Raw genomic sequence first — 12626 nt, 5'->3', positions numbered from 1 at the left:
AATCAAGCGAAGACGTTCTCATCAAAAACCCGGCGTTTATTATTACATGCAGTACGTATACCCCGCAAGAATTCCCGACAAGTGGTAATTGGCACCGAAAGGTTACGGGGTACAAGGTATAATATAACCCAAGCCGATCGTAAATCCGGAGAAAACGTTATTAGTTTAGAGAACGGCAGTTGTGGGGCAATGTTCTTGATAGTTGTAACAAGTTTGATTACGCCAAGCAGCAGCCACAGCTGTTAGCTAGCACGTGGCGAACGGAGCGAACGGTGTACAGTAATGGGGAAATTGGATAGGAAATTTCAATACTTCCGCTTGTCGTATTTACACGGCCGAAACGCGATCCGGGCTCTGTTGCGTACCAACATCCGTTTCGATCCACGGCAATGATTCCGGGGCGCGATTACAGCGGCCGTTTTTTATCACATCCGCGACGGTTAATCCGATCGGCTGTAATACAGATAAGAATTTGATGAAATGTTTACTTAACCGAGATCGAATCCGAATGTTTGCCAAAGATCGGAAGGCTGCTCGGGACGAGGAGGGGGGAGTAAAAGGAATAAAGAAAAGAAAAGGTAATTCGGTGGCATCTTGAACTCGGCCACGCTGGCCGTGCGCTGGATAGCTCTGGAAAATTGATGGCTCCGGTAATTTGAGCCTATACGAAAAGTGAACCTCGTCTCATCTCGCCTTCGTAACGCGGCGCCGTACAAAAGCTGCGAGGCTAACGTAGCAGGCTGCAGATTTATGTAGGGTACCTAATTTGATTCCAGGGTAGTCACGGCTGCTCGAAATTTCGAGTTGTAACAACCGGACTAGCCATGCGCTATTAAAGACTGGTCTGATTCCACCCTCTGCGGCGAACCAGGCAATTAGACTCAACAAACCGAGATGAAAGCCCGCGCAGTATGGCAGCGGCATGATGTGGCCGAGGCACAACCCTCGAGGTGTCGGAGAGTCGGGTCGTGGGCGTTGTGCACCCGGTGTAATAAAGGCTATCTGCGAGTAACAATCTCTTTGTTTAAGTCCGCAGCGCTTTTCCCCATCCCTCTTCCTCTCGGCTCGAAGAGGAGAGTTCTCGTCTAAAACTAGCTGGCAGCTATTCTGAAAACCTTCCCTCGTTGTGCCGTAGCCGAGTGGTCAAGTACCAGTCGAGCTTTGTCTTTTACCGTTGGAAACGAGAAGAACTCGAAACACGTGACGGCCAAAGCCTCCTGGCGGTTTTACCCGGCTACCGAAATCACCACTTGCAGGGAAGACTCTGCACACCGACGACCATGTTCGCCATTTTCTGTAAACTCGAGTAAATCGGCCCACCCTTTGTCCCTGTAATTTGACCCTAAGCGACTCGGGGCTGCAGGCCTCCTTATCGCGAAACTTACCCCATAACCTTACCCCGTGATATCTTCCGCCATTTGCGTCCTACTACTTCAAGATCCATGGTTATCCAGTCAGAAAGCACTCCGATTCTTTCCAGGGGCAGTTTTCACCCGTTGTACCTCCTGGTGAAAGAATTGATCGACGTCATTGAACATCTGTTTCGTCAGAGAAAGCTAATTTCCAAACGGTGCCGGGCAACCCAACTTGTAGTGAACTGCAGTTACTGGAGCCAAAATAATATCAGGAGCCAACGTAGTGGGCCTGATGGTGATTGTGTTAATCAAGTCATCTGTTACTCTTGCTCAGAGTTTGAAGAGCTGGGTTGGATAACTTCCGACAAACAGTCTAGCAAGTGAACACCGAGTCCCCGAGTGATCGCCATCGAAACAACAACCCTATTACTGTCCTCGGACTAAATTATTCACAGGACATTCGACGGTTGTTCGAAGTCGTGCCACCTACCCAACCGCATCAACCCCAATGTCAGTCATGGGGCTCGCTCCTAGCATAATACTAGAAAAGTACGATTATTGTGGAAGTGCGTCGTGTATTTGATCGTCTCTGATTAATTCAAGAACAGTAATTGCTACACCGAAATCATATAATCAGTTACTACTTACATGCGATCCATTAAGTGAACGTATGGGAAATATCTAATTGTAAGTGGAGGAATTGGCCCAATTAGCTAGGTGCTTATTGTTATTTTTAGATGTAACATTACAATTCTCGTGACTTTGCGATTTCATTCCGGCGCTCTGTCACAACGATCATACAGCCTCGTTTCGGCGATCTTTTATTCCTTATCAGGCGAGACAGCGCAAGGAATTGAAATTTTGGAAATCGTGCGTGATTTGTACCTGAGGAACTTGGAGAAAGAAAACAATCTAATGTTGCGGAAAAACCGGAAAGAAGAAGAAGAGGAGACCGGGGAATCCTTGAAAGGCTCGACTGAATGTTCGATGCGAATTTTTATTCCTATAAATGTACGTCACGTATTCTGGTATATATATATATACATACATACATACATATATGCAACAGATATTGTACGAATATATAAATTCAAATTGGCTTTAAAAATGGTGCATCAGGTGAGGGGATTTCACTACATCCACCGTGATACCTACCGATTTACGGTGGAAGAAACGTTGCCGTACGTATAAGGCATCATGTACAAATGTGGGAATATCCTTGTAGCTTACTTTACGTACATACGAGCACATATTGAGAAAATAGGTACATATTTCAACTAGCAGACTATGCGCCGTCCATGTAAGAGAGAGACATATTTTTCCTCCCCTCACTTACTTACCTACGTACATATATGCATCTTACGGCAGCCTCTTCACCTTCGACCGTATTCTTACGACACCCTACGCGGCTCTCAACTTTTCAATATCGCCGCATTCGTCTAGTCATGCAAGCGCAAGCAGGACGCACCTGCACTTCAACAAATGACGGGAAAATACAAATTTATTCACTTTGTAACGCGAGGGTTTACCATCACAAAATGCTTTTCGGGTCACTCGTCATTGGTACTTTGGTACAACAGAGCCATTTAGTTGGCTATTGCGGGGTTCAAATTTCGAAAGCTTCCGGTAGTGTTGAAAAAGATTAAAAGAATTTGCACCCTTACCATTCGTTTTACAATTGATGTATAAATGAGAGTCACAAGGTTGAGCTGAAACTACGTGGCTTACTTACAGATTTTTAAAGATTACTTTGTCATTGTGAAATAAGTACTCCTGCGGAAAAATCCACTGTGTATACATGTTGAGCAATGAATTATGAGAACGTGAGTCAGGGTCGAGACACTTTAATAAGGAATTTCGAGATTGGCGAGTTTGCGAAAAACGAGCTGAGTGGAAAATATGCAGTATACGTATAGGTGTAACAAGGCTGCACAGTGTGGGAAGAATCTTCTCCCGAATTCCACAATAAAATTGGGATATCGTACTTGGCGTAACAAGTCAGCAAACCTAAAAGGTATCGTATGATGAAAAATGATCGGGGTATCGAGGATGTACGGTGGGGTGAACCGGGGTAAATTTATCCTCAAAGTCATACGTCAGGTGTCGAAGGGGGCGCGTTTCCTGGCCGATTGAGACGTATGACCGTGAGTTATCGCAAATCCTCGAATGCCCGGGGTATTCCAGTTTATCGTGAACCGGCAGAAGCGAATCTTCGCGTTGCGTCGAGGTCCACGATTGGTCAAAACGTAGCCGTGAGTAGGTAGGTATTTCCCGATGGAATATAAGGGGTGCAATTGACATCGTTTCCCGAAGCTCTGCAATCCGGAGTAATCGGAGGATCGCGGAGGAATTCTGGTTTGTTCCATAACCGCGCGTCCATGATCCGGTGAACGCGTCGTTTGACCGGTGAAATTCTGGTCAGCGTCGCGGGTCAAAGAAAGATAGAAAGAAAAAAGGAGAGAGAGAAACGAGAATCGGATGGGCGTGTGACGAGGGTTGTACAAGGGTCGTTTTCCGCGAACAAATTGACTGTGAATAAATGCCGAGGAGATGAAAATCTCGGCGCGATATTGAAAGGATCCGAACGTGGTGGTCGATGCAAAGCGCGCGAATCCCGCTTCGCGTATTTCGTGCTAATGGAGTTCGTCGATGGCTCGAGGTTTCAACTTCCCGATCTATAACGTGTAAGTGTGGCCTTACACATGCAGACCTTCTGCAGAAACAATGGACCCGCTCTTCACTCGGAGTAATTGAAATGTTTAACTCCTCTTGGATACGCTCGGCTCGACTCTCTCCGCCTCAACAGAGGCCGATGCACTTCGCTCACTCGTCTCGTGCAGAACTCGATAGAGGCGCAAGTTTTTTGAATCTTTTTTATTTTCCTTCTAACTCCGACTCGCGGTGACGCGTATTGTGATACGGAGGCTCGAACCACCCTTGGGATTCGCTGTTTAGCCGATTTTTTTTAAAAACCTTTTGGAAATGTGGCTAAGCACTTGAATCAAAAGTAAGACTGAATGCAAACATGGATCTGTTGGACGTGTATATAAGCCTCCGAGTCGCGAGTCCATACTAAACGCAGAGCAGCCAGTGAAAACATTATTTTTCTTCCTTTCATGGAACTCGAGTACCTATCAGAAACTCTCGACGCGAGCGAAACCATCAAGCTGATTAATTCCGGGACGGTTTTTTCGCGATCAAAGACCGAAGCGGCGGATTAGATTCGAATCAATCTACCTTGCGAAGGTGCGTCTGAAAAGGAAGTGACTGTTGAGCTAATTAGAATCCTTCAGCGTTCTTTTGAATAGATTTTTTTCGAGTTATCTTATATTTATACGTGTTACGAGTATAAAAGCAAACTTCGTGCACAAACGCAAAACAAGTTTCCGATATCCAATTACTTCACCAATATTGTAAAACTGCATGACCGTATAATTTTGGAGAATTCACAACCGGCTCTCTTCGATATAGCCTTCGACCGAGTTTAATAAAAATCCATGATCATGTGGGGAAGTAAAAGTAGGTACCTCGGATTCTAGAAGATCATAGATTACAGACGTGACTGTGCTGACTACGGTGGGTGAGCTGACGGATGGTAATGACTTTCAAACGACTCGTTGGAGTTATATCGGTGATAAAAAGTTTGCGAATGGTGGTCAGCGAGCGTAACGCGTTATTGAAAACCTTAATTTTTTTTTTTTTTTATCCTTACCAGTCACGCGTAGTGACGTGATATCCAAGGAGACATTAGCGCGTGAATGAAATTTACCTTCGTGTAACTATAGACTTTGCGAACCTGAGCATTTCCAGCGGTATGCTTCAAAGGAAACATTTTCACACAGAAGCAAGCTCTTCGCACCGAGGTTGTCCTGATTACACGTCGTGCGAGTATGTGCGAAAACAAATGTAGACGCAAATCTGTTTCTAATTCATTCGGAACAAAGTATCGCCGCGAATCAACTCCGCGATTGAGTGAATTAGGTCTGGAGTCCCAAACTTACGTCGTGGGTATAAAATAATTTTTGCGTCAGTATCGGTTGCGATGAATGTCTGACGTGTAAAATGTTTACGAAAGTAAAGAGAGAAAAGTTTTTGATCCATTTTCGCTCCGCCGTTTTAAGTCCTGCATAAAAAAGTCAGTTAGGTAGCTACGTTTTCTTTCTTGAAGCTGAATGAGGAGAAAAATTGAATGAAACTAATTGCGGGACATTTTAAACACGGTGATAATTTGACTGTCGTCATGAGCACGCAACCTCGTCCCAAATGCTCGTAATGAGCGTTCGTAATTACGAACAGCGAAGTACGGAGGTGAATCGGCGTTATAACCTATTCAAAATTCGTTCTACAATGAAGGGTTGTTTACTCTGCTCGTTGTGCCTCCGTTCTACCGGATGAGCGGCACTCAGTACACGTTTCAGGGGAGGATAGACATATACACGGTTTCCAAATTCAAATATCGAACCCGTAATCTCATTCGTTAGTTGCTCGTATGAACGACTCGTTAGTTCGTCCTTCGATCATCCGGTAACGGGCAATTTTGGAAGAGAGTGATTCCGAACTCCGATGTATAAAACAAAATGATAATCGTCTTCAAAATAGCTGGCGTGGAAATGAGTTCTTTTACTTTAACTTTTTTCCTTGATATCAACCGGATCGAGTGGTTTTGAGGGTATTTTTAAAATCGATGCGAACCCATCGAGGCGAGAGTTATAGCAGCACATTTTTTCCCTCTCGCCCCGAATCGCGTATTAATCGAAGCATGAATTATTACCTGTATTTACCCCAGTCCATGTAGGCCTGATACAAGTATCCGAGCAGAGTGAACTTGTCGTCGCGTTGTCGAATGTTCTTAAGAGCGCCGCTCCATTTCCGTACAGCAGCTTGCTGTTTGTGGGCTCTGTACAGTTTCAGCCCTTGTTCGACCTGCAATTGAAAACGAACAATATTGAGCGATAGTTGGTTGCACGGTTCACGGGTGGGGATTTTGCGAGCTCAGCTTTCACAGGGCGCCGCGTACATACGATAAATAAGCCAGCGAGCAGCGTGGCTTCGTCAGCATGACGCCGAGAGGCTGACATCGAAGAGCTTTGAAACTACAACGCGCGTTCACCCAACTGAAACATGTCACATTTTCGAAGCCACCGAAACTCCCGATTAACAATCCTGATACAGACTTCAGGGCGAAACGGGAGATCCGCAGAATCTGCACAGGATATGGATACCTAATACTCCCCTTCACACGTTACTCAAAAGGTTTGGATCAAAACGATGCCACAACCAAGGGACGAAAGTATTCGTAAAATATTTTTATTCTTTTTTTTTAAGATTTTTATTTATGTAAAAAATTTTTCGTTTCATTTATGATTTGAAGTGGCGCCTTCCGATGATTTCTGATGAAGGTAATTCGTAAATCGTTAAGAGGGGCTTGAGTAAAACTGTTATTAATCGGCACTGTAAATGAAATTGAGGTTCGACGAGCGACGAAGAATGGATTCAAAGTTACGGTAAAATAACGTTGAGAAAAAGGCTTTTATTCAACGACAAGTGTTTCTTGGTCAAAGTCAGAAACAAGACTGTTTTTACAATAATGTCGGTTGAGGCAGCAACCTTATTCATTTCATGACATGTGAATATTTAAACTTCTTTTATCTATGCCGACTAATCGTGAACAAGGGAGAAGAAACGGGTGATTTCATCCTTTGTAACGATATCTTTAATGGGAATCATTGTTACGTTAGCTACAGTTTCGTTCACCCGACGAATAATTCATCCGTGAAACGGCAAAGCGTCCAACTGTTCATACCCTGCATCTGCTCGCCGTCAAGGTCGGTCAGATTTCTCACAATCGGACCGAAAGGGTTGACCTACGGGCCCAGCATCGCCGTAAGGTGTCCTGGATGCTCAGAATCCCCGGAACACCTGGCGCTTATCGCGTGGCTGGGCGACAGGTTCGATGGCAAGAAACCGAGCCCGAAGCATGGCGGAAGAAGAGCAGGTCAGAGGAGCGGCGGGCTGGTCGGGAGTGGGTATCGATTCAACCCTGAACTTTGCACGGTGCAAATTGAGACCGAGGTATGGTATAAATAAAACAAAGGAGCTGCTACCGAGGAACATGCCGCTCGCCAAGTCGATCAATCAGCCGGAAAATCCTCCGAGGACTTTGTCTCGTACCTTTCCCTGCCAGCGGAAGGTTATTCCCGTTTCGTACGCGTCCGGGATTCGGCTCTCCTTGAAACTTCCCATTCGTTCCCATTGGACACTCGTTAACGTTCACCGCGACCCGCGATACTCTCGGCTTTTATGACCTCGACCTCGCTCCGGTTCTCGAGGATCTGCAGGATTTTCGGCATAGGTCAAAAGCTTCCGCCCGGGTCTTTCATTTATTCTCATAATTTTTTCAACCTATTTCTTCCCACTCTCCTCGACCGCTTGAACCCACCTTTCCTGGCCCGGAACGCTCCCCGACTGAAATTCTTTGCTTATTTCGATCGCGGATCTTATACCCCTGGGTTTGAAAACGATACTTTTTCAATTTCAAGACCGATCGAGAACGCGATTGTTGCAGTTAAGTTCGCAAGACCGAAACCTGCGTAAAGCTTTCTCTCTTCCGCGCCGAGTTCTCAAAAGAATTTCTGTTGGCGAGTATTATTTTCTTCAAAGTTCTCAATGCATCTGCGTATCTCTTTCGGTGTTTTCTACGAAGCAAGACTGAATATTCACGTTGAATAAAACGGGTCATTAGGTCCGAGTATTGGAATGCTGGATGTTGTAACATATCTCTTTCCATTATAAATATATGCCTGGATAACCTTGCGAAGGCGGCGATGAGAACTGAGATCAAAATAATAGCATGACAGTCAGTCGGACGGCGTTGCGAGAGCGATAACTCGTTCATTTCTTATATCTGATGGATGGTGAACTTATTTAGTTCAGACACTTGAGGTCTCATACTTTTGCCCGTTATACGAGTATCATATTTCAAACATTAAGCATATATTACGTATTTTCCATACTGTCGTTTCCTCGGAAAAAGCAAGCGGTACAAAAGGTAACCAAATTAGAGTTCATGAATTCGCTGGCAGATGTTACGAGAAGAAAAGAAAAAATGAAGAATTAAATTTAATTAACGAAGTAAAAACAATAGAGAGAAAAAAAAAATTAATACAAAATTCAACAAAAACACCAAAAACAAGAAAAGGTCAAATTAAAACCGCGTGTTGCCGAGAGAAAATGATGAAATCATGTCTGCGTTTACGATCCACCCGCGGAAATTAAGATCATCCTATAACCAGAAGGGATGGCCATAATCAAAACAACCTCTAAATCCCTTCGCAGATTCGCGCCGAGCATGATTATCCCGGAGCTTCGTTTATTCATAATTATTATTATTTGCTTAGTTCTTTTCCATCTAAGAAAGCTTTTCTCGTAGATTCGCCCGAAGTTTTTCCACCGCTATACACGCTGCTCAAATAATAAATACAACCCACAGAATCACGAGAAGCCCGATCGCGTTTCTGATCCCGGTGTAATAACGGACCGCCACAGCCGCAACATCTTTCTTTTGTGATTCGGGAAAAAGGTAAGGTAATCCAAAAAGAAACTTCTGCTTCTATTGTACGTGAATTCGGCGGGCCGATCCTAACGAGATACGATGATTTGAACGTGTAACGAAAAACATCTCCAAAAAGGATTCCATGTAATCTACCGCTCAGAAGGATGACCATGGCTCGAGCAGGATCGGACCGAGTTCGTAAATTTCCATACCGAAAGCATGCTTTATTTTCGGAGAGAGAGTGAGAGAGATCACTGAATTAAAGTGTGAAAAAATGTGGCAAGAATAACGCATAAGTTGTCCGATGTTCTAAGCCAGTATCACTTAATTGTTTCGAAGGATAAATGGACAGCTTACGACGGCTGAAAGGATCCGCAAAAAAAATTTCCAACACGGCGCGAAGATTCTCCGAGGATAGAGGAAAAAGTCTTTGGTGCAGCTCAAGGATAGAATGGACAGGGCGAAAACATCCACACCGAGCTGCTGGCTGCCTGCTGAAGCATCAAATTGCACCGCCGAGGCGGTGCGCGACTTTATCTATCGATGAAGCAGCCAAGGAGGACCTTATCTATCGGCGGATGGGAGAGATTCGGTCCTTGGCGAGGAACTTTCTCGAGGAATGCTCCGAGAGATAAGTTAAACGAAAATCAATTCTGAGAATCGAGATCGTATCGTATCGTTCATCCTCCAAACTACATTCGTAGACGCTGAAAACTTGCGGTTGACGCTACAATATTATCAAATTTATGTAACACCTCCGTCTTACCCGACGAAAAACACCGAAACGATTTGGAAGGTTTTGGATCGTACGTGACGCCTGTTCTCCTCGTAAACTCATTTTAATGCGAGGTGCCTGGAATCCAAGCCGCGAATATTGATTGAACTTTGTGACCGTGATAATTGGATTGAACGACAAAATTCATTATTTGTCGCTACGTTTCAACCAGGTTATGGACTAGGTGTTAGACTCGCGATCGTGTGAGAAAGCAAAGCCGCGAAAGATGAACTAAAAATCTATCCATCCATCCATCCACCCACCGAGGATTCCTGAGAAAGACCCTCTTTCCTGGCAAGAAGGTTTGCCGCAGGCAAAGCCAAACCCTTTGGCTTGGCAGGACTGGGAAAGGACTCCTGACGTCATTTCCTCCGTTCCCCGTTCCAGCGGGGCCTCTTCCGTCTGAACTTCCGGCAGAGACCGGCAACTCCGGAACATAGATTGTCGACATTGGAACGCAGCTTCGCGATGTTGGAAAAGTACCGTTCACTGTCAAGGTTCAGCTTCTCCTCGTTTTGCAAACGCGATCGACCAGCATAACGATCACGAAGAGCTTTTATTGTTACTGTTTTATGAGGGAAAAAGCACCGAGCCTTATGCTTGTCTCGACTTCACTCATCCCCACCAAAGAGGATTATTCCTTTCGATGCTCCATGGTAAATTCAATCTTCCAATCCCTCTCGTCGCAAACACCGTTGCAGAGGATAATCTCAACGATAAAAAGGTCTTCCATTGGTCATTGACAGCTACGATCCCTTGAATTCGTTCCGACATTAACTTTTGTTCGCAAACCGTTGACGCGTTTGAAAATTAAGAGGCGCTTTGTGCGAAAGCTTTGACCGACATAGATAGGTGCACACCCTGTGCTCCCAGTGTCACATCGGTGTTCCAATGCCTGTAGCGAGCTTGCGAAGCTTCTTAGCGACGCTCTTTACACTTTCCAATTTGGCTTTGATGGGAGAATGCTCAGAGTTGAACAATCGTCTTTTCTCTACGCCCGCTCAGATTTCGAAGCTTGTTTCCACGAGCCGGGGAAGCAGACTGCCTTTTCATAAACCACGTCTTTCACGAGCGCGTCGAGAAACGAGAAGATTGATTAGGTGCTGCCCTTGCCGCTAATGCGGGAGGCGTCGGACGTCGAGGGGGTAGAAATCGAGAGTCTGTTCCGGGCTCCGGAGGATCGCGTGATTAATTACACCGTCAAAATATAACTGATTCGTTTTTGAAAGATCAATGCCCACTTATAGAGTCGAACGAATATATACAGCGAATGTCAGCGTGGATCGAAAGGGGTGAAAAAGCGAGATAAGAAATATTGAATGAAGAACATTTGATATAATAACGAAATAACACCGAAAGCTTTATCGTTACTGCCAATAAATAAATATGGGATTTAATTTCTAATGGCTTATCGGTCGACGAGAACGAGCATTCGATGGGTTAATACAGCCGGCTGAATTGATTACTCGGATTTCACTCCGGCCGGCTCGTTTAGATTGTCAACTGTTGGGCTCCGGGGATAATGACACAGCGGTACGCCATCGCTCGGGTTGATGAGGGATTATAAAATTATTTTTTGGGTCAACAAATTTCGATTTTCCAGGCGAATTACAAGACCGTGCAATATGGTCGGCCAATTAACGTTGAGTGCTTTTGGCTCTGATAGCTTGTATGAAACAAAAAAAAAAACAACCAAAAGGGACGAATTGATGAATCTTACCCTAGAGAAACGGTATTCCACTAAACCGAGTTCACGATCAGTTGAAAATATCCGGGTGTCGGTATCGATGGGAGTTTACAAGAAAAGAAGAATTGTAAAAGTTGAGAACTCGAATAAATTTTACGATCAGATTCTCAGCGGCAGAAATATTTTTTCTATTTTTTTTTTTTTTTTTTTCTTTTTTCCTCTTCTTCTTCGAAACGAGGGTAGGTTGTAAAGAAAAAAAGCTTCTCCTGATTTAGGGACCGGAAAAAGAATGATAATAATAATGGTAATAATAATGATAACGTCTTATAAGGTGGTAGAGAACAGGAAGTCGGAGGAAAAGAAAATGTAACTTTTTGAATCGTGATCCTGAGCCCCTGCATGATGATAACAATTTTGCAAACGGCGAAATCCTGCCGAAATCCTCGCAAGACTTCGAGCGAATCCCAAACACGCCGGGCTTGAAAAGGACTCGCCCACTGTCCGGAAATCCTTGTCCGTATTTCATTTTATTTCTCCGCTTTCTTTGATTCTATTTGTACTTTGCCTTTTTAACCCCGCACTCTTGGTCGCGCATCCTTCAGGGATATGTATAAGAAATCGAGGGATCCCGATCCGCGGCATTTCTCACAGCCATGAAACGCTGCTCCGCCGAATCTTTCTACACCTAGGCGACGTAATGTTAAAAAAATCTTTTTATAGACCTGTCGTGGCTATATTTTTACACATCGTCGACGATATCACCGTTTCATTGCCTACGGTCAACAAAACCTTTATATATGTATACGACATCCTAATTATGCCTCTAAATCGCTCGTCTTATTTTTACAAATATATATAATATACATACAAATATACAGGTATAAATACTATAAATTGTTCTCTGCAAATTTCAAGCTCGCAGTACGCAAATATTTTCACTGACCTTAGATTGAAGCAGGGAATCGAATTATTAACGGAGAATCACTCGTTAATTATAAACTATTTAGTCCTTATCTTAAAAAAAATTAGAGCCTCTGTAAATTCTTGCTTTGCTTTCGTTTTTTCAGCATATTTGCACGCAATGAAATCATTTCCGTGAATTCCAGACAAATGACTCGACGCGAATTTAGAATCTGCATGTATCCGGCGAACACGTGGCGTACGGAAATTGTTGAGATGATCTCACCGTTTCCGGTTTCTAAACAGTGTCGATCTTCATACCCGTTGAATAAACCGTGCTCGCAAAATTTGTACAAT

At 44.1% G+C, this 12626-nt stretch overlaps 1 protein-coding gene across 1 annotated transcript in view; it reads right to left on the bottom strand.

Annotated features, from left to right (window-relative positions):
* Positions 1 to 12626, bottom strand: part of LOC107222504 (43 kDa receptor-associated protein of the synapse homolog) — a 51236-nt gene that overhangs the window by 14767 nt on the left and 23843 nt on the right. Inside the window, exon 3 of the mRNA XM_015661901.2 lies at positions 6127 to 6278. Within this exon, the coding sequence (XP_015517387.1) occupies positions 6127 to 6278 (152 nt within the window). The remainder of the gene's footprint in view (positions 1 to 6126; positions 6279 to 12626) is intronic.

This window comes from Neodiprion lecontei, chromosome 4, assembly GCF_021901455.1.
Source record: "Neodiprion lecontei isolate iyNeoLeco1 chromosome 4, iyNeoLeco1.1, whole genome shotgun sequence".
Classification (NCBI taxonomy): domain Eukaryota; kingdom Metazoa; phylum Arthropoda; class Insecta; order Hymenoptera; family Diprionidae; genus Neodiprion; species Neodiprion lecontei.
This window is presented reverse-complemented; position numbering and strand designations above follow the sequence as displayed.